Source organism: Denticeps clupeoides, chromosome 11, assembly GCF_900700375.1.
Source record: "Denticeps clupeoides chromosome 11, fDenClu1.1, whole genome shotgun sequence".
In the NCBI taxonomy this organism is placed as follows: Eukaryota; Metazoa; Chordata; class Actinopteri; order Clupeiformes; family Denticipitidae; genus Denticeps; species Denticeps clupeoides.
In genome coordinates this window covers 10,490,626-10,511,430 of record NC_041717.1, presented here as the reverse complement: position 1 = coordinate 10,511,430, position 20,805 = coordinate 10,490,626, and the positions used below count along the sequence as shown (strand labels likewise).

At 45.5% G+C, this 20,805-nt stretch overlaps 2 protein-coding genes across 8 annotated transcripts; both read left to right on the top strand.

Annotated features, from left to right (window-relative positions):
• The first annotated feature begins 139 nt into the window (after positions 1-139).
• On the top strand, positions 140-3,569 carry ctu1 (cytosolic thiouridylase subunit 1 homolog (S. pombe)). The gene is made up of 3 exons (XM_028996644.1): positions 140-325; positions 1,111-1,633; positions 2,567-3,569. The coding sequence occupies exons 2-3, from the start codon at positions 1,138-1,140 to the stop codon at positions 3,100-3,102; spliced, it is 1,032 nt and encodes a 343-aa protein (XP_028852477.1). The 5' UTR covers positions 140-325; positions 1,111-1,137; the 3' UTR covers positions 3,103-3,569.
• A 478-nt stretch (positions 3,570-4,047) lies between these two features.
• Positions 4,048-20,316, top strand: pxnb (paxillin b). 7 transcript variants are annotated; one of them, XM_028996913.1, is made up of 14 exons: positions 4,048-4,212; positions 12,278-12,495; positions 13,147-13,235; positions 13,345-13,481; positions 13,717-13,897; positions 14,408-14,543; positions 14,713-16,020; positions 16,484-16,750; positions 16,884-17,312; positions 17,950-18,096; positions 18,263-18,436; positions 18,519-18,600; positions 18,800-18,948; positions 19,152-20,316. In XM_028996913.1, the coding sequence occupies exons 1-14, from the start codon at positions 4,200-4,202 to the stop codon at positions 19,416-19,418; spliced, it is 3,597 nt and encodes a 1,198-aa protein (XP_028852746.1). In that variant the 5' UTR covers positions 4,048-4,199; the 3' UTR covers positions 19,419-20,316. The 7 variants fall into 7 exon arrangements, with proteins under 7 accessions (XP_028852746.1, XP_028852745.1, XP_028852750.1 ...); XM_028996912.1 differs by having other exon boundaries at positions 13,345-13,487; XM_028996914.1 differs by lacking the exon at positions 4,048-4,212 and adding an exon at positions 10,748-10,801 and having other exon boundaries at positions 13,345-13,487.
• The last annotated feature ends 489 nt before the right edge of the window (positions 20,317-20,805 follow it).

Sequence of the window (20,805 nt, the reverse complement as noted above, 5' to 3'; positions counted from 1 at the left end):
TCATGGGAATCAGCAATCATCTGCTCGTCGACAGATTTATATTAAAGCGTAATAAGTATGCCATGTCGTCAGGTTGTCCCCGGATAAAGTTGGCTGTAACTCTGCCTCCGCGCCGCTAGGTGGCGAGCGACGTCACGTCGTGGGACGCGACAGAAGAAGGCGTCTGTAGCTCGCCGAACTCTTTTTAATTTTTTTTAAAACGCGCACAACAACGTAGTTGTGCGGCGCGTCGACATCAGCGCAGTATTTTACGAGTCTGCGTGAGCTCTACGTTGTATTCGTTCGTGAGCCGAGCTGAGTTGGATTGTCGGCTTTCTTCCACCAGGTGAGCAGGTTTACAGGAGTTAAAATATGTCAACATCACGTCTAAATGTGATTTAAACGAGCTCTTCCTGAACAGAAGTAGCTGTCGCATAAAGAAGCTGTACAAACTGCCTACTGCTAATCAATCAATGATTTGTACCGCACTCTTTATGACTTGAGTTAAAAACAGAGCAGCTTTGAGAGGCACTACACCATTTACATTTACAGCATTTATCAGACGCCCTTATCCAGAGTGACTTACAATCAGTATTTACAGGGACAGTCCCCCCCTGGAGCAACTTAGGGTTAAGTGTCTTGCTCAGGGACACAATGGTAGTAGATGCGGTTTGAACTTGGGTCTTACATTTACATTTACAGCATTTATCAGACGCCCTTATCCAGAGCGACTTACAATCAGTAGGTACAGGGACAGTCTCCCCCTGGAGCAACTTAGGGTTAAGTGTCTTGCTCAGGGACACAATGGTGGTAAGTGGGATTTGAACCTGGGTCGTCTGGTTCATAGGCGACTGTGTTAACCACTAAGCTACTCCCACCCTTCTGGTTCATAGGCGAGTGTGTTACCCACTAGGCTACTACCACCGTCTGCCCTGCCGGCCCACATTTCTTGTGAAGTGGGACCCACGTCCAGGCAGAGTCCAGGTTTGCTTTGTGCCACGGAAGTCCATTGAGGTGGTATTTTTGAGTAGATCCCAGGACGCTCTACCCCTGGGATGTGGATGGTGAGGGCCAGAGAAACTGGGGTTGTGTCTACTGGGATTTTTTTTATTATTATTATTTATTTAACAGGTAAACTCCTATGCGCTCCCCGCCGCCATGCCTGTGACCTGTAGCTGCTGTGGGGAGAAGCGCGCCGTGCTGAAACGCCCAAAGACCGGCCATTCGCTCTGCAAAGAGTGCTTTTTCAGGACCTTCGAGGAGGAGGTCCATCAGACCATTGTCTCTGCAAAGTTGTTCAACCAAGGCGAGACGGTGGCCATCGGCGCGTCCGGAGGGAAGGACTCTACTGTGCTGGCCCACGTTTTGAAAGTGCTCAATGAGCGCTACGATTATGGCCTAAAGCTCCTGCTGCTGTCTGTAGATGAGGGCATCACTGGTTACCGGGACGACTCTTTGGAGACTGTGAAGAGGAACCAGCAGCAGTATGAACTGCCGCTGAAGATAGTGTCTTACGAAGAGCTTTATGGCTGGACCATGGATGCCATTGTGAAACAAGTGGGCATGAAAAACAACTGCACATTCTGTGGCGTGTTCAGGCGTCAAGCGCTGGATAGAGGGGCCATGATGCTGAAGGTGGACAAGATATGCACAGGTAATCTGGGAACATGGTTCCGAATAAAATAATAATGTAAACCAGGAGTTAAAACGGTGAACTTTCTAGGGAATTGTATTCATTATTTACTGGAATTTCCACAGTCCCTTTCCCGGGTTGTGTCTTTACTACTGATGTTGCCGACTATACAATTCAATGTCCAAAACACTTAGAAATTATCTAAGGATTACATCAGCACATTGAATTGCCAATTGCAAATTGTAATATTAAATGGCATGCTCCGATTGAATATTGAATTCCCATTTGAATATTTGTGCTTCATCTTCCTCTGGAGCCTTTATTTGACATCATTGCTCACTAGATGGTGCTGTTTCTAATCCTTGCAAATGGGTTTAGGATGTAATTGACTGGATTTCCTAAATTCCAAGTTTGGTCACCATTGTTGAATAATACATTTAATAAGCAGTTCAATGATTTAGCTAATACATATACTGGTTATGCAGTCACACTAGTTTATGAAAAGTGTAAAGAATACTTTTTTTTGCGTTCAAGTTTAAAAACGTAATAGCTGTACATGCACAATTACAGGTATTATTTCAGTCAGGATTAAAGTACTTTCTTCGTTAAATTTGTTTAATGTGAAGTGTCATTTTTGTTTAACACAAATCTTGTAGTTGTGCTCAGAGGGTAAGTGTGGCATCTCTTGGTCAAACGTGGGATTGCAGTTTTTGGCTTAAATGAAACTGTAATGGAATCCTAAAATAAAATGAGCCAAAAGTGGGCTTAGTGATTCAGACTATTCATAGAGCTCGTGTACATTTAATAAAGACGTTGAGCAACTGTGATTGATTGACTTTTGCATAAAAAAAAAAAAGTGTAGGGTAGTTTTTAACAAATGGATGCTTTATTTGGTAAGACGATGCTGGGTTTGTTGTCTGTTTTGTTGGATTGATTTATTTGTTTCCTGTTCAGGGCACAATGCGGATGATGTGGCGGAGACTGTGCTGATGAACTTTCTGCGGGGGGACATTTCTCGACTGCGCCGCTGCACAGCCATCAGCACAACCAGCGAGGGTGAGGGGCTGGTGCCACGATGCAAACCCCTCAAGTACGCCTACGAGAAGGAGATCGTTCTTTATGCCTACTTTAAAAAGCTGGATTATTTCTCAACTGAGTGCATCTACTCCCCCAACGCATACCGCGGCCACGCCCGCGCTTTCCTCAAAGATCTGGAGGCCATCCGGCCTAGCGCCATCATGGACATCATCCACTCTGGTGAGAACCTCTCCTTTCGGGAGGGCGTGAAGATGCCCATGCCGGGCAGCTGCTCACGATGCGGCTACATCTCCAGCCAGACGCTGTGCAAGTCGTGCGTCCTGCTGGAGGGGCTGAACCGGGGTCTGCCCAAGCTGGGCATCGGGAAGCACCACCGGCTGCACGGCAAGATCCTGGCCCAGCAGCCCCTCAGCGAGCAGGAGGAGCGCCGGCTCAAGGCGGCTGACTTCTGACGGAACCATCCTGGACTGGGTTTTTAATTTCACAGTTGCGGGGTCCACAAACTCGCTCACGAACAAGAGCTTCTATTAATAAACTGGTGTTGATATATAGTGTGACCTGTAAACTGCTGAGGAAGAATGTAACATGCTGAGTGTGTGTGGGCTGTTTTTGTAATGTGTTGCGGTGGTATCTTAAGGTGCAAAAAGAAGCCGCACGGTATGTCAATGTGTGCCGTAACCTTTAAAAAAAAAAAAAAAAAAAAAACTAACTGGCTGGCTGCTTTTTATAAGATGCTATTGTTATAACCCTCCACAAGATGACTTGATGGCTTTATTTTGGTCGTGTGGTTTTAAATTGTGTGTTTTTGAAATTGGTAGGTTTCCTTTCTTTTATTCCTATATATAATTTTGGCATGAGATGCAGTGACACTCATACAGGAGGTTTTAAAATAAACTTGCCGTTGGTTTGTCAACCTCACCAGAAGAGTCCTGATTTATGCGTCTGCCGGCACGAACCAATTACTGGCGTTCTCTTCGCAGGAGCGCATGGATTTAGTTCCCCTGCGCTCATTTGATATCAGCCTGTCTGAAATCGGGAGGCCGGGGTCAGAAGGCAGGGTCTCTGCCTTTCCTCTTCTGAACTGTTGCTGAGCGCTATTAAAACGCGGCGTGCTTGCTCGCTTTCTTCAAAAGCCTCCTGGAGTCTGGAGGTGGTGTAATGGAGGCCCTGATCGCTTATCAGGGTGGGATTACAGAGCACCGACTGAGCCTTCCAACCCAAAGAAGTCTGATGTTGCAGACGCATCCATCATACGCTGAGGTCTACCATATATAATGCAGGGTTAAGGAAATATGTTCTTTAGTTCTTATTTCTACATTTAAAGACCGTTGAGGTAATTTTAATGTCAATTTATTTTTCTAGTTCTCAAACGCAGAGTTTCAGCAGTAGAAGCTGTAATAATTATTCATGTGTTGAGACAGCAGCAGCGTTTCCCTCCTCTCGTCGCTAGGGGGCGCCGCGGTGGTCTGAGCCTCGGACCGGTGGAGTAACGCGGCGCTCGGACGCGGATCTCAGTCCCGTCGGACCCTGGCCGTTCCTCCCGCGGACAATGGACGATTTGGGTGAGAGTTCGGCTCTTTATTATGTCCGAAGCCATATGAACAATTGTTGCGTCCGAGCGGTCCACAGAGCTGCGTGCGTGCGTGCGTGCGTGCGTGCGTGCGTGCGTGCGTGCGTGTGTTTACTATTGCCCCTGCCAACCATGGTAAAAGTTTGGCGACGCTTACAACTTGCAGCGCTTTTATAAGCAGGAATAGAGATATTTCAGAACGGCGAAGTCCGATCAGTTTATTTCCTTAAAAAACGCTTGGAGTTCGAAGTTGAATTATTATGGAAAATGTATGCAATGGTGACGTCTACTGACTTCTAAATATCGTCGGTATCGGTGGCAATCACGACATACAATATTATCGCGGTAATATAGCAGAGCCGGAAAAGAAGAAGCCCCTCACTGTACCAGGCAGGATTTTACATGATTTTGCATGGTGAGAAACTGCTATATAGAGTTGCTGTTCCACTTGTACAGTATGTGTAGTTATTATTTATTTAAAATACATTATTTATTACCAACTGTACAGGTGTACCCATTGTGCGTGTGTAGATTTCAGTTGTACATTTGTAGATATATACATATACATATTTATTTTTTGCTGCTATTACCTCTGTTTCTATCCACTTTCTGCCGTGACATGCAATTTCCCGCTTGTGGGACTAATAAAGGTTGATCTTATCTTATCTTATGGAGGACATTGGCATTCACGGTCTGTTGCTGGCCAGGTCAGGCTGGTCATCGGTGGGGTTTGGATGCGCTGCAGCTTTAAATATGATTTTATTAGTTTTTTGCATGGTTAGAAACTGCCATATAGAGTCGTTGTTCCACTTGTACTGTATGTGTGGTTATTATTTATTTAAAATACAATATTTTTGAAGGACATTGGCATTCACGGTCTGTTGCTGGCCGGGGTCAGGAAACCCCACCGATGACCAGCCTATCAACTCCCTTCTCACGGCTGTTTATTTCTGGCTCGCCTGACCCCCCCTGTGGGGTCGTAACTCGGCCCTCACGTTACCCCCCCAGGTAGACGCGTTGTGGATGGTAACAGGCCTCCAGCCAGCTTTGTTGTTTGCGTTGCTTCAGGAACACTTCACTCTGACACCCTGTTTAGGCTGGAGGCTCGTGAATAAACACCGTTTTTTGGTACTGGACCGGCCCACGTCGGATTCTCGTAAATGCTCCTTCAAATCTAAATATGGTTATCAAGCGCGTTGAAGCGCTGTGGCCCTTTCTAGATGGGGAGCGGCAGGTCCTGGTGGGATGCTAAGTAGCTTAAATTGTGCGAAGGAGGGGACGCCAAGCCTGAAAATGCCTCCTCTGTGTGCTAAATGCCAGAGCCTCGTCTCTGGCGACGGGGCCGAGGCGCGCCAGAGAAAGGGCCGATTGTTCGTAAAAACCTGCGGCCGGCCCGCCCTCAACTGTCAGCCCCGTCGGAGGACACGAGGTCGCTGTGGAATGCTCCGAGTCGCCCCGGCTGGGCGGCTTGACCCTGACGACCACAGGGGTCACGCACCGCTCCCCCCTTCCTCTGCTTGGAATCCAGGAGTGGAATTCCAGGCAATTTGTATTTATATTTAGATGGAGTAATGGAGCCTTATGAAACCACTCGGTTGTGGTTGCGGACACGTGCTGGCTAATCTGATCAGCCACTGCGCGCTTAACGTTGTCAAGATGGCAAAAAGTGGCGTCTTGTGACACCACTGAGGTGCACAGATGCAGCCATTGTGTCGCGCTAATTCACTTCAGAGTGCAGGGCTGAAAAGAATAAAACAAATTTGAACAATGTTTAAATATTTTTTCTTTATTATTCTTTCATTGTTAGTGTACTGTAATATTTATATGATTGTATGGGGGCAGCGGTGGCCTAGCGGTTAAGGAAGCGGCCCCGTAATCAGAAGGTTGCCGGTTCGAATCCCGATCCGCCAAGGTGCCACTGAGGTGCCACTGAGCAAAAGCACCGTCCCCACACACTGCTCCCCGGGCTGCCCACTGCTCACTCATTTCACTGTGTGCACTGTGTGCTGTGCTGCTGTGTATCACATGTGACAATCACTTCACTTTATATTTTGTATTGACATATAGTGAAATCTCTGTCTTACTAGCTTATTGAGTACCAGCACACCATCAGGACTTCCTGTTTCTCATTCATTTGTTTGCTTGATTGTTTGAGTAGATGGTTGCTTAGCAACTCATCTGGTGGCGTATGACACAGGGGGTCGGGTTTTGGTGAGCGCTTCTTAACCCGCCTGATGTGAGATGTGACAGTGAGTCATGTCAGCTGGCGATTCCTCCCTGAACTCTGGGCGTGGCAGGCGCTCAGAGTCGAGGGCGCGGAGCGGCGGCGGTACTGATCGGAGGCTCCGCTCCACACCCTCTCCCGGCCAGAGCGGGGGAAACAGGCGGGCTGACCTCGGCGTTCCAGCACCAGCCTGGCTCCGTATCCTTAGGAAGCGGCAGGGGAAACGCCCGTCAGTGCAGCGCGTGGAGGCTTGAGATTAACACGCGGGCTTTATTCCGAGATTTCATTATTGGGGTGCGGCCGATATAAAGACGGGAAACACGTACAGCCAATCAAGGCGTCCTGTGACCTGTAAACCTGAAGCTCAATCTTCTCCCCGTGTCCCGGCTCTGCGGGTTGTTTTTGTGAAGGACTTGAGCAATGGTGCGAAGAGTCTGAGTCACAATGAACTTCTCCCACGTTACTTAATCTGGAGTGTCTCTCTCTCTCTCTCTCTCTCTCTCTCTCTCTCTCTCGACAGGGCCGAGCAGGACGCAGCAGCACTCTTGGAGAGATTTGCGCAATAAAGAAAAGCATTCGCTAATGAATGCTTCAGTCGGATTGAAAAGAATGGGCCAGTGTGTGTTACAGATGTGCTTTTATTTCGGGCGCTGCGCTCTCTTCAGGGAAGTGTCGTCTTTCTGAGAGGAAGGGGCTGCAGTGGAAGGTATATTTAGAATTGCCCCTTCCCCTCATCCTTAAAGCGTTAACGCCGCCTTCCCCTGCGCCGTGCTGCTTCTGCCCTGTCATCTCTCCTTCGACTTCTTCTTTCCTTCTTCCATTTTTTTTTCTGTTCTTCTGTTCACTGTGGTTGGATCTGCCTCTCGCATTCGTACAGGCTCTTTGATCTCGCACACTCGCCACCCCCACTTGACACACAGACACTGGGGTTGATATAAAATATCTCCAGTATGTCGGATAAGGTTTCCTCTGTGGGCCGCCAGCCCCGCTTATGCCTCTGGTTTACGGTCGTAAACGGGTTAGTCCTGGCTGGACCTCAGTGACCCGCCGCCACCTGTGGTGCCCTGCGGATCGTCTGCAGCACCACATGGCCAAGAGATCAGGCTCCTGAACCGTTTTTTTTTGTGTGTGTGTGTGTGTGTGTGTGTGTGTGTGTTTGTACCTTCTTGCATTATGGTTTTATGTATCTGTCATAAAAAAAAATAGATACAGTATTAAATTAAAAGTAGTAGACCATATTAAAGTGATATTAAAGTGAAGTGATTGTCACATGTGATACACAGCAGCACAGCACACGGTGCACACAGTGAAATTTGTCCTCTGCATTTAACCCATCACCCTGAGTGAGCAGTGGGCAGCCATGACCGGCGCCCGGGGAGCAGTGTGTGGGGACGGTGCTTTGCTCAGTGGCACCTCAGTGGTACCTTGGCGGATCGGGATTCGAACCGGCAACCTTCTGATTACAGGGCCGCTTCCTTAACCGCTAGGCCACCACTGCCCCATAGCACAGTTGCCATCTTAACCTGCTGCTGCCCATCCTGTGCTTGTGTGAGTCCATCCTGTGAGGTTTCTATGTCCAAAGACACACAAGTGCCTTACGTAATTATAGCAATATGGGGTGGCAGTGGCCTAACAGGTAACACGCTGGACAATGAACAAACACTGTGTACGATCGCTTCACTTTCACTATGAACCAGAAGACCACAACTTCACAGACTCAAACCCCACATACTACCATTGTGTCCCTGAGCAAGACACTTAAGAGTGTCTCCAGGGGGGGACTGTCCATGTAATTACTGATTGTAAGTCCCTCTGGATAAGGGTGTCTGATAAATGCCATAAATGTTTCAGTCAAGGGCTGGACTTTCTTCAAAAGAGAATAACAATGAACAAAAAATGATTATGGACGCGGTTTGTTGCTCAGGGTTCTTATGGGTTCATCGGTAACCTCATACGTTCACAAGCAAATACTAGAATATGGTATGAATTGATTTGGTTTGTATTACAGAGAAACCTCCGTTCATCTGGACAGGTCAAGTTCAGCTTAATTTAATAACCTCTTACCAGACGCCGAGGTCCTACAGCCGGAAAGGAAAGTGTGCAAATGCCATGTAGAGGTTCCCCATTGCTCTTTCATCAGTCATCTCTGCCACCTCGGACCCCTGTGGTCCCCCTGTGGTCCCCCTGAAAGAGCCTTTTTTTTTGCTGGCGGAGTCTTAATGGAGTGCTGCCCATTGTTTGTCAACCGGGCCACCATTTCCCCCACCTACTGCACAAGTGTCATTTTTTTCTCCCACGGCATGTCACACTGCAGCCCACAGTCACACGGTTTTCCCTTCTGTGGTCTGTCTTGGTCATTTGGTCTTCCACCGAAGGTAATGGAATGTCTGGAATTCTCTTCATCTCTTTCTAAACGGAAAATAAGAGAGGGTGGATGAAGCAGGAGGCCCGAATGGCCGATGGTTGTGGAATATTAAAAGCATTAACAAGATAGCGAATACTTACCCACGTGTTACAGAATCAACAGAAATACATCAGTAACCATTTAAAAATTGTTACTGCAGCATAAATATTCATAATAACAGAAGTAGACGTAATAGTCTAAATAAAATGTCACTGCCCCCCACAATTTTATTCCACTTACAGTAAACACAATTGCTGTTTGTGAATATTTTTCTGATTTTATTTTAACAGTGCTTAGATATATATAAAAAAAAAAAAAAAAAACCTGGGCATGTTGGTCATATTCATGTCAAGTTTTTACATCACATTCTTGGCATTTTCAGAAATGATAGGAAACAAACATTTGGTGATGTTAAAGTAGTTTATTGTCTTCTAACTAACTAGTATTTATTTATGAATAAACCAGAAGCCAGACATTGTTTCATAAATATAATGTAAGTCCTTCTTGGCCTAATAATAACCACTATTATCATTTGGTGGCCCACTAATTAACATGTCAAATCAATAGTCAGAGCAGTATATTGGCTCTTATACAAATGATAAAAGTTTCATGATTTTTTATGTAGCCCTTAAGTATGGGTTGTGCAGCCACCAAGAGGTTAACCTGAGATCAAAGTGTAGTGTGTTTCTCCTCTGCATGTTTTCATTCGTAATCATGCTACCACTCTATTAATTCCTTCATAATCCACCCATTGGCCCAGCCGACCCACTTTTTGTGCCCCTGGTGTGTAACTCGGTGCTGCCCCCTGCTGGGCCGCATTCGACATCTGCTGGTGGAACGATCAAACACTTCAGATTCAGTATTCGGGGACCACTAAGACCTATATAGTCATGTCAGGGGACCTTTAAACTTAATGTGATCATCATGTTTTAGTATTTGTTCATTGTGAAATATTGACAGTCTATGCACTTTACACTTTTTATTTCCCCCCCAGGATGAGACTGTGTACAAAGGAACCCTTCACTTTTTCTTGTCTTACTATTTACATTGTGATTCTAGAATGACCTTAACAGGACGTGCAGTGTAGTACTCAGGATGTGCTCTCTGGACCAATAATATAAATCTGAGGATGTTCAGGGTCTCTAATGACTCTTATTTGGAAAAAACATTCCTGTTGTCTAAGGTGGTTGAGACACATGTATCCATAATGAAGTACTTCTGACTGGTAATAATGGAAATAAGGAAATCTAGACAAAAAAAAAGTAGATGACTGAAAGCATTATTCCATTCCGGTTGGGATTATTTTCTTTTCTTATTCTAATTCAGGTTTTACAAAGTATATACATACTGTCCAGTGCTTTCATAAATTATTCACTGAGGCTTTTCAGAGAGTTTATAGTCTAGACCAAAGATGCAGTAATTTTACATGAGAGTTCAACATGTGTTGGCACCAGGTGCAGGTTTATTTTGAGTGCATTTAATGTTTTAGGCTTTAAATAGTAGCTTCTTTTCTAACATGTGTGAGCTGACTGAGACAAACTTCAGGTGACTTATGAATGGTGATCTGTACATCTTTCACTTACCAGTGTCGATGCCATGCAGGAAGGTGGGAAAATCCATCTTGTGTCACTGTTATTTTGGTAAAGGAGTTATATAAGGAAACCCTATATGATGCAGCCTTTAAGCACCCTGCAACAGCCCTAAAATGTGGAACATGCTAAATATGGATCATGACTTTTTCTGTCATTGTAGTACGTGATGGAGAGTGATTATTATTAAATGGCAGTTTATCTATAGGGTGTTTGGGAGGTAAAGAATCAGAAAGGGTTAATAAGGGTTTGTCTGAAGCCCCACCCCTCAGTGGACATGTTCTTCTCACGGTCTGAGCCACATTAGTATCTGAACACTCTCTCATTAACACACACACTTTGCAGCCAGAAGTCAAACATTACTGTGAGTATAGATTTATTTTTTATATAATAGGGTTGGGCAATTTCAATTTTCACAATTTAACATATTAGTCATAAAAACATTTTCATACGTCAGTGTATTGCTTTGCTGGTACTTCATCCAGTCCAGTCTGAGATACCAGTATCTTTTTGGGGTTTGTGTGGTTTGTATTCTGTAAATAATTTCTGCACAGCTTCTCTCTGCCACATGTGTCGGCTATAAAGACAAAAACAGACTCCTTCTTTTGATTGAAAAGGTCTGGGAAGTTGCGTGTTGACGGTGTGCAGTGCTGTGTAATTTACTGGACACTTTACTAAGTGAGTGTCACTCTCAATCTGGCAGAGCAGGCAGTAATAGCCTCGCATCAGTGGATTTATTACGTGCACTTAATGTGCTTTTTTATTCCCCAAATTTCACTGAGCTCCAAGCCTGTGTTAGACTGTTGCCTAGCAGTAATCCTCAGCGGATATAATTAATGTCTTCTTTACCTTTTTAATATCCACTTATGAAGTTCTAGTAGTAGACCATGTGGCCGTATCAAATGGACCCGAGGAACCACTTTTTGTCAGCTCTCTCATGCGAGAAGCCACCCCCCTCTTGCACGGTATGTGTGGGTGCATGTCTCTCCAGGCTATTATTGACCAGCCTGTCCTGGAGAGAGGCGGGTGAAGTAAGAGCCAATTTTGCTCTGTGCTGCAGGCCATGTAGCCGGGTGTGTGGCTCGAGGCTGGGAAATGCCCCTGTGTCTGTCTGCCAGTGAGAATTTGAGAAATACAGTAGACCACACACATATTCACACAGCCGCGGTTGGGGTAAAGAGACACCCGTGGCTATTGGGGGCATCCGGAGGTGTTTGGTGTGCGAACGGTGGCAGTCCCGGGTTAAAATGGGAGTCTGCGGTTACCGGCAGACCGGGGGCGTTGACAGGCCCGGTGTATTTCAGCAGCGGGCTGTTAACCTTGAGTCTGCAGAGGGAAAAAGCATGCTGTTAAACATTTACAATGTTGACAGACAGGCCTACAGACCCTGAGTCTACAAACCAAAGCTGATGGATGTCACTGTACACCAATACTGATGAAGTCCGGGCGACCAGACACATACTGGGGTGCTGCTGTTTGGCCGTGTGATGATGACAAGAGCAAGCTCTGGCTCTGAAGCTGATATTTGCACTGTGCAGCAGCCCTTTTTTGGTGCCTGGGGAAGGCTAGGTTACAGGGCTGGAATGAGGGGCTGACTCATATGTGTTGGCATTGTCTCTGTTTAAAAATCACACACGCGGCAGGAGAGCAATACAGTAGCTGTGCTTCCCTGTCCAGGATAAAGATGAAATGTTTAGCTTAATCTTGTTTTTGCGTGGTTATTTTAGACGATACAAGTGCATGAGCCCTTCTGACTTGTCATTTTTCATAAGCCCAGCCTGACAGCCACATGACAGGACTGATTTGGTGAGTGAGAAATTTCTTTTTCCTGTCTGTTTAGACGCCTTGTTGGCCGATCTGGAATCCTCAGCGGCCCACGTCTCCAAGTTCCCCCTGTTCCTTCCGGAGGAGACACCCTACTCCTTCCCCAGCAGAGCCCACAGCTCTCGGGATGAGCCGGCCGCTCCTCCTCTTCCCCCTCCACCCTCTGCTGAGGCTCTGAACGGCGCCTTGCTCTGCCAGACGGACAATCCGCACTCAAACCACTCTTCACGCCAGGTCAGCTGGACAAAGAGCCTCAGGGATGTATTTGTACCCTTGAATCTTCTAGAATCGTCTGCTTAATATTTTTGAGTGGTGGGCCTCCAGTCCACTCAACAGTGATGCTGTCAAATATGAAAAGCCAATGAAAGCCATTGAGCCCAAGCAAATATCCCAAACAAAAATAATCTAGTATCCTGTGTGCATGTGCTTAGATGCATATAGCTGTGGAGAAAAATAATAAACCACTTCAACTTTTTCTTTTTCACTCATTTCTCAATTGATAGGCTAGACGTTCTTTATATTCTTCAGTAAACTCTTGATCATATTTGTCTTATCATCAAAAATTATATATGAACAAAGGAACCATACTTTAATTTACTTTACCTTGCAGATGCTTTTATCCAAAGTGACTTATAACCATACACCTCTAAATAATGTACCAAAAGGCTAGTTAAGGCGAGACTACACTGATAATGGTGTTTCCAGGAAATGTACTGAAAATCAGAGTGAGGGAACAGCTAGAATTGAGCTTACATACGTCATCTCAGGGGAACTGTGCCAGGCAATTGCCACTTTAGAGTCCTATTCGTGGATGGCGAAAGGGGTGTTAGTCATACTCTATCTCTGTGGACAAGGCTGATGAAGGCTGATCTCTTTTATTCACAGTCATTGGCCTCAGACCAGAAAAGCAGTGGCTGTTCACGGGACAGTATTGGCACTCCTCACTCACAGACTGAAGAGGACCACATCTATAGGTAATATATTACATACAGAGGGAAACTTGTGAAAAGTTAAAATTACAGAATATGAATGGATTGTTGAGTTTGTTTCAGTTGGAGATTGTAGGTTCCTCTCTTCCTCCAGTTTCCCCAACAAGCAGAAGTCCTCAGAGGCATCAGGTGCAGCAATGACCTCAGCACTGTGCAGTAACCTTTCAGAGCTGGACCGGCTGCTGTTGGAACTCAATGCTGTACAGAACAGCTCTGCCTTCCCCAGAGAGGGTACAGGTTACACAAAAACACACACATTGTGAAAACAAGCTGGGTTTCTTATATGTCCTCAGTGAGTGACACTGCCTGACAAAGTTGGCAAAACATTTGCCCTCTCTGTCATCAACTTAAAGGATAGCCTGAATATAGATTTCAGTATGGCTGGTTTCTCCCCGGGGGGTTTCCCTCACATGTAATGTATGTGGAAATTATAACTCAGCCTTCATTTTTTTTTATTGATATACAGAGGAAGAAGCCCCTCCCCTGCAAGCATGTAGCTCGTATGGGCAAGAGAATGGAAGTCCTGTAGGCATCACTCTGTCCCTTGCTGCCCAGGAAAAGCCGCACCGGAATGGGGTTGGTGCTGGTGGGGAGGGAAGGCCCAAAGTAGATAGCCTACTCGACGAGCTGGAGACGTCGGTGCCCGTGTAAGCACAATTCTTGCTGACAGCTGTATACATATCACAGCCCATGAGCCAGTCAATACTTTTGTTACCAAGACCTTTGATGAGTCTTTGGGCCCTTTCACACAAGAAGGCTGTTGTCCATTTGAGTCAACCTCAAGTTGGTTTCCGTGCTTGGTGCAATTTGTTTGGTCCAGTTGCACACCAAAACCACCACTCAGAGACCCCCAAAAAACATCAGAATCAAATAGTAAAATTTATTATTATCCACCTGGTGACAATTACCAGACCAAGACAGGATGAAATGTCTTGACATGATGTGAGAACAGTTACTTATAGGTAAATTTCAGTGTAGACATTTGTAGACATTTGGTCTGAAGACTACATGCATGCGATTTCACACAAACATATAGTAGACTTCAACAGATGTACTCAGTTGCATTGGTCATGTGATCTGACACTTTATTTTAGCATTGACTCGCAACTTGATAAGTATCAGGTCTTCTAATTCTAACTCTTTTTGTATTTGTGTAGGCCTGGTGCTTTAACACTTCCCAGTGGGTTTACAGAAAGTCAAGCTGACACAACCAATCAGAACCAAACTCGAATCTCTGCCACCTCCGCAACAAGAGAACTAGATGAACTCATGGCTTCCTTGTCAGACTTCAAGGTGTGTGCTTGTGAGTGGAAAAACAAAGACAACATGGTGTAATTTACCTTTTCTGGAAATACGGGTCCTTTTTCCTCTTTTCTCCTCAAATTGTCTTATTATTGTCTTATTAACTTGCTTTGGTGTTCATTCTTTTTCTCTTTCCTTTCCTTTCCTTTTCTGACTGTAGCCCAACTCTCTGGGTTCATTCATTGCAGACCCTCTGTTTGATCAGAAAGTCGCCTCCTCTGCTATCTTCCCTCCTCCACTAGGGACTGACATCCCTCTGCCTTCTTTGGGCTCTGCACCTCTGGAGCTGCACATAGTAGAGGATGGAGGGGAATCATCAGGCGCCATGGCCTCCAGTGCTTCAGCTTTTATTCCCAATGTTGAGTCCTTAATTCCATCTCTCAGCCCACGGTGCTCTCCTCAATCTCTGCCTAGCCCTAGCAACTCTCAAGTGTCTGACCCTGAGGTGGACTCTGTTATTGACGTCTCAGTGTCCATGCTCAGCTCTCCGGTCGAGTCACTGGTTGTTCTATCTCAAACCACCACAACCTTCACCAATACCTCCACACAGTCCTCTCCAGCTCCAGTCAGGAGTTCTCCTATATTTCCCAGACCTAACAGCCATTCCCCTGCCTCATCCAGCCCAATCTTGAAGCCAGACCTCAGTTTTAACTCAGCCTTTGACTTTCAGTCCACCAGTCCCCTTCCCTCCTCAACTGTTGGAAAGACATCAGCCTCTCAAGGGAGGCTTACTCCACTACACTCCCCTACAATCAATGGGGTTACACCTATATTTGACCCCAAACCCCCTAAAGCTCACTTTCCCAAACTTCAGACTTCTCAAGAATTTTGCACTCCAGAATCTCCTGCCCTACATATTTCTCAAAATTCCATCTTACCCCTTTCTGCACCTAAGCCTTCTTTGCCTCCCATTACCCCAGAAAAGCCCATCCCTCCAACTAGCAATGTTTATAAGACCTCTGCCCCTACAGTGAGGACATCAGAACCAGTTATGGTGCCCCAGAGACCTGAGCATCTGAACACTCCTCCAATGGAGCCCTCCCTGGATGAAGCCTTGGATAAACTGCTGGCCATGAGCTTCTCCAAACCAGAGAGTGAAGTTAAGCTATCGGCTCTTGATGCCACACAGGTCATCATAAGACCTCCACAGGAAGTTTTTGAGGAGCATATTGTAGCTATGGACAGGAGAGAATTCCACCCAGACACAAACACTGACACTCATACTGAATCAGAGCTTGGAGATGGAGGTCTGGATTATCAGTCAGATGGTCGCAGTGATCTCCTGGATTGGGCTGACATGGAGCTGAAGTTGCCTTACGATGGAGGAGATGGATCTATGACCCCTCTGACAGAGGCCAGCTGGATGGATGACTCTCTCACACCGTCCTCTTGTCCAGGGACACCAGACGGAATGCTAGATATGCCATTATTACAGTCCGGCACATCTCATCTTTCGGCTTCAGGACATGTATGGAACTTCTCTGGGTCAAGCTATCTACAAGATCCTAACAACCTGCATGGATTTTTAATGAGTATATAATCTACTCTGTTTAAGTTTGCTTTACATGCGTTTTAGATCAATTTAACACATGGCCGTTATAAGTCCTTGAGAGCTACACTAGGCTTTATTGCATGGCCTCCACAAGGCTTTATTGCATGATCCCAGCATGATCCCAGCATCTCTTTTTGTGCTGATTGCATGGAGCATGTTCTTTCCACACTGGTGACTGGAATTTTAGCTACAAATCTGAACTTAAAAAATTCACAGGAGTGTGAAACCTGTGTAAGGTTGAAGCAGCTTCTAAATGCGAGCTGGTGTGTCTCACTTACTCATCTAATCTGCATCATATGTGGGATACATTAATCAGTGCAAACTGGAGTGCTTTCGAGTTCCTGTTCTTCCAGACAGCTCTTTTTATCCATCTCTTCAGATTAAGTCTGTGATCAAACGCACCAAAGAGATCCCCAACGTGCACCCAATGTACAGGGACAACCAGCCCAGACGCAAGATGGGGCCTATTATCTTCCACAAGAGCAGCTCCCAGGACCGCCTAATCGAGGAACTGCAAGGGAAGCTGGGTATTAGTCGCAAAGAAAAGCTACGTAAACATCCCGATGACTGGCTTACAGAGGGCGTGATTGTCATGAACAACCCAAAGCGCAACCGAGAGGATGGCCCCGGGGTAGAAATAGATAAGGTAGAAAGGACATAGAAGTTCATTTTAACCATCCAACAATGATAACTATTTTTCCCCCCTTTCGTTATTTCTCTGTTTCACCTTTTACTCCTCTGACTTTCTTTTCTGTCCTCAAAAACCTTTTCTCATCCAGATAATTATTCCTCCAGACTCACCTCTTCCTCCAAGGAAGGTGCTCCCTATGCACCACTCCCCTCCAGCCCCTCGGCCCCCTGTTCAAGAGCCAAACAAACCCCCTCCAGTCAAAGAAGCCCCTCCTCCTTTACCCCCACCTCCACCACCAGCTCCATCACCTCCTCCTCCCCAAGAACCACCCCCGGTGCCCCCTCCAGAGCACCCTATTAGGAGGCTGGAGGCTCCTTCTCCACCCATTCAGAGGAGGCCCCCTTCACCCCCTGCCCCGGTGGTAGAACCAGCAGTCCCTAAGCCATCCGTTGTTCGCCCTCCTCCTCTGCAGTCAGCTCCACCACTTGCATCAACTGCTCTGCCCAAAAAGCTGGTGTCTGTGGGCTGCCAAACTGAATATGACCCCCTCTTTCCTCCTATGCAGACATGGAATGCAGTTAAGAACTGTTTGCTATTTCACTAAACACCAAACCTCTCACTAGCTGTGTTTTTTACACTAGTGGTGTGTTGAGTGGATTGCTGTGTGAAGTCTATGCTTTGCTTAATCCCACTCTGTGAAAGAGAGGAGGCATTCAGAGTGAGCGGAATGCCAGGCAACTTAACTACTTCACCAAGAATTGAAAAATAAAGAAGTACAGCCTTAGCTGATACGAATAATATTATCATTTTGATTAGTGCGACGACAGTGTGAAAAAATTAGATGATTTGCATTATATTCATTATAACAGTAAGTGTTGAGATCTGTTTTAACACTGGAAAAAAAGATGTGTTGCATGGAGCATGTGGCTAATGTTGTGTCACGTTCTCACAATATGTCTTCCACATTTTCAGAATTGGAAGCAAGCAAACAACATGTGATGACTGGATAACAGTTCTTCTTTAGAGATAGCTAGTCCTTTCTAGTTTGAATGTATGTACTACACTAATCCAAGATATACTTGCTGCGATGCTAGTGAACATGCCCCCAGGTCTTATCATAGCGTTAGCTTTGTGTTTGGCTTGGTCTGTGTGTGAAGAATACTGTTTTTTTTTTTTGTCATTCTGGTTTTCTGACATCCTTCTGTTCTCTGTAGATTATGGCCCAAGGAAAAGGCCCTCAACCACAGGCCAACAAGTTGGACAACATGCTAGGGAGCCTGCAGTCTGACCTCAACAGGCTGGGTGTGCAGACCGTGGCTAAGGGTGTGTGTGGGGCTTGCAGCAAGCCCATTGTTGGCCAGGTGAGGCACTGATGTCTCTATTTGCCAATCTCATTTTAAACCTAAAGTTATATTCCTCCTTAAATCTGACTCTCAGGCACATTGGGCTTTATTTCCATTTTAGATGAAATCCCTGAGAGTTTTATGCCATTGATTTCTAATCCAGTTACGGCCCTCTGGTATTTAGGTGGTAACAGCTATGGGACGCACTTGGCATCCAGAACACTTTGTTTGCACCCATTGTCAAGAAGAGATTGGTTCTAGAAACTTCTTTGAGCGTGATGGGCTGCCTTACTGTGAGAGGGACTACCATCACCTGTTCTCTCCACGCTGCTACTACTGCAATGGTCCCATATTGGACGTGAGTGTAGAAGCTATGACCACACAGTGTACTACCCAATACTGAAAATACACGCTAAAGCAAGGAATGTCATGTTTCACAGCGAGTGGTAACAGCATTGGACAGGACGTGGCATCCGGAACATTTTTTCTGTGCCCAGTGTGGATCGTTCTTTGGTGAAGAGGGTATGTTGTTTAATCGTCTATATACACACAGTAGTAGAAGCAGCATTTATGGTTGGTGTCCAAATAAGACCAACAAGCCGTAATGGTGTGATGTGAAGGAAGTTGTCTTATTATTGCTGATGCCCAGCATGTGTTCAGATATTAGAATGAAGTGCCTGGATCATAATTAACACTGGGCACTGTTCCCGCGATGTTGCAGGATTCCATGAGAAGGATGGAAAGGCGTACTGTCGAAAGGACTACTTTGATATGTTTGCGCCCAAATGTGGAGGCTGTGCCCGGGCTATTTTGGACAACTACATCTCTGCCCTCAGCTGTCTCTGGCACCCAGAGTGCTTTGTCTGCAGGGTCTGTGTCACCTTTTCTTATTTTAACTTTGCATACATGTATAGCATGTTGTATAGAACTGGTCAAGGCTCCTTCCAACTTTTCCATGACTTAGCAATTTTTTGGATATAAAGCTAGTTGTATGTGGTGAAGTAAGGCGTATGAGCTTTAGTATTTTTTTTTATTTTGTGTTCTCTGTTTGGAATGTTTTTTTTTTTCTGCAGGAGTGCTTTACACCCTTTGTGCATGGGAGCTTCTTTGAGCACGATGGCCAGCCGTTCTGTGAAATGCATTACCACGAGCGCCGTGGCTCGCTCTGCTCCGGCTGCCAGAAACCCATCACCGGTCGTTGCATCACTGCCATGGGCAAGAAGTTCCACCCCGAGCACTTTGTGTGTGCCTTTTGCCTCAAGCAGCTCAACAAGGGCACCTTCAAAGAGCAAAACGACAAGCCCTACTGCCACGGCTGCTTCCTCAAGCTCTTCAGCTAGGGACTCAACGGCAAGACGTCTGGATGTCTTTGTTCATTTCTTTGTGTGTGAGGAGACTGTTTTATTTAACTCTTTACAGTAAAGTGCAGTATTCCAGCACACCGTTGCATGCGTGGGGTGGCATTTGGTGTTGCAGAGCAGATACAACCTAAATCACTTTCCCATACATTTTTAATGTCCTAAAAAGCCTTGGGTAAAGGAGCCAAACACTGTAGAAGCACAGGAGAGTATGCACTGTGATTATCTGTGTTGCCACTCACTGGATGAGGGTAATTGTGATTGTGATATGGTTTGAATAATAGCTTGCAAGGAGAGGTTAGTTTGTCCTGTGACGATTTTGTCATTTCTTTATAAATTCTTCTTAGAAATAATAACTTCTCATACAGCTAAAGGTAGGGCTAGGACTGTGACAATGCTAATGCAGCTTAAAATAAAAAGCACTGATATTTACAACCACAGACACACCTATGTGAATGCATGTACTGCTGTAGTACCACTACACTATACACTACCAGGGAAGTGTGGCCAAGTGGGTAATGAATACAGACCCAGACCTATAATTCAAATCCCGAGCCACCAAGGTGCCACTGAGCAAAGCACCGTCCCCACACACTGCTCCCCAGGCTCCTGTCATGGCTGCCTACTGCTCACCAAGGGTGATGGTTAAATGCAGAGGATGCAATTGCTGTGCTTCACAATGACAATGACTTCACTTTCACTACTGAGCACATTGCAGATCAGAAGATGAAGTGTCACATGTTGCAGGGTTACAAATGTGATGATTTCTTTATTAAAACAAATGATTATAACACAGCTGTCATAAAGTGCCTGTAATATTATGTGCAATCATAATCCAACACAAATTGTATGAAAAATATTTGTATTACCTTTTTCTCTTCTGCCAAAGACATATGCCAGTATGTTTAAAATGCTGTTTTTTATATTCACTTTGACTGTTGACTGGGTTCTGTCTTTCCAAAAAAAAATTAACAAAAGATTACAACATGTATTTGCATCAGTATAAAGATGGTGAGAAGTGAAGTGGTTAGTCAGTTTTTGTCATTTATGTGTTGGGTGTGAGGGGGGAAAAAGCAAGGATATTGGGCAGGAATGTTCCTAGTAGGGTTGCCAACCATCCTGTATTGTCCGGGACATCCCGAATTATGGGTGATTTTGATTTGTCCCGTCCGGGGCAGCTCCAGTCCCGTATTCCAATCACAGCCTCATCATCCAATACTAGACTACTATACAGTGGGTACGCAAAAGTGGGTTTTCAAAACCCCTTAAAAGTTTCACTCTTTGTTATATTATAGCCATTTGCTAAAATAATTTAAGTTCAACCAAAAAAACACAGAATTATCGACATTTTTGCAGATTTATTAACAAA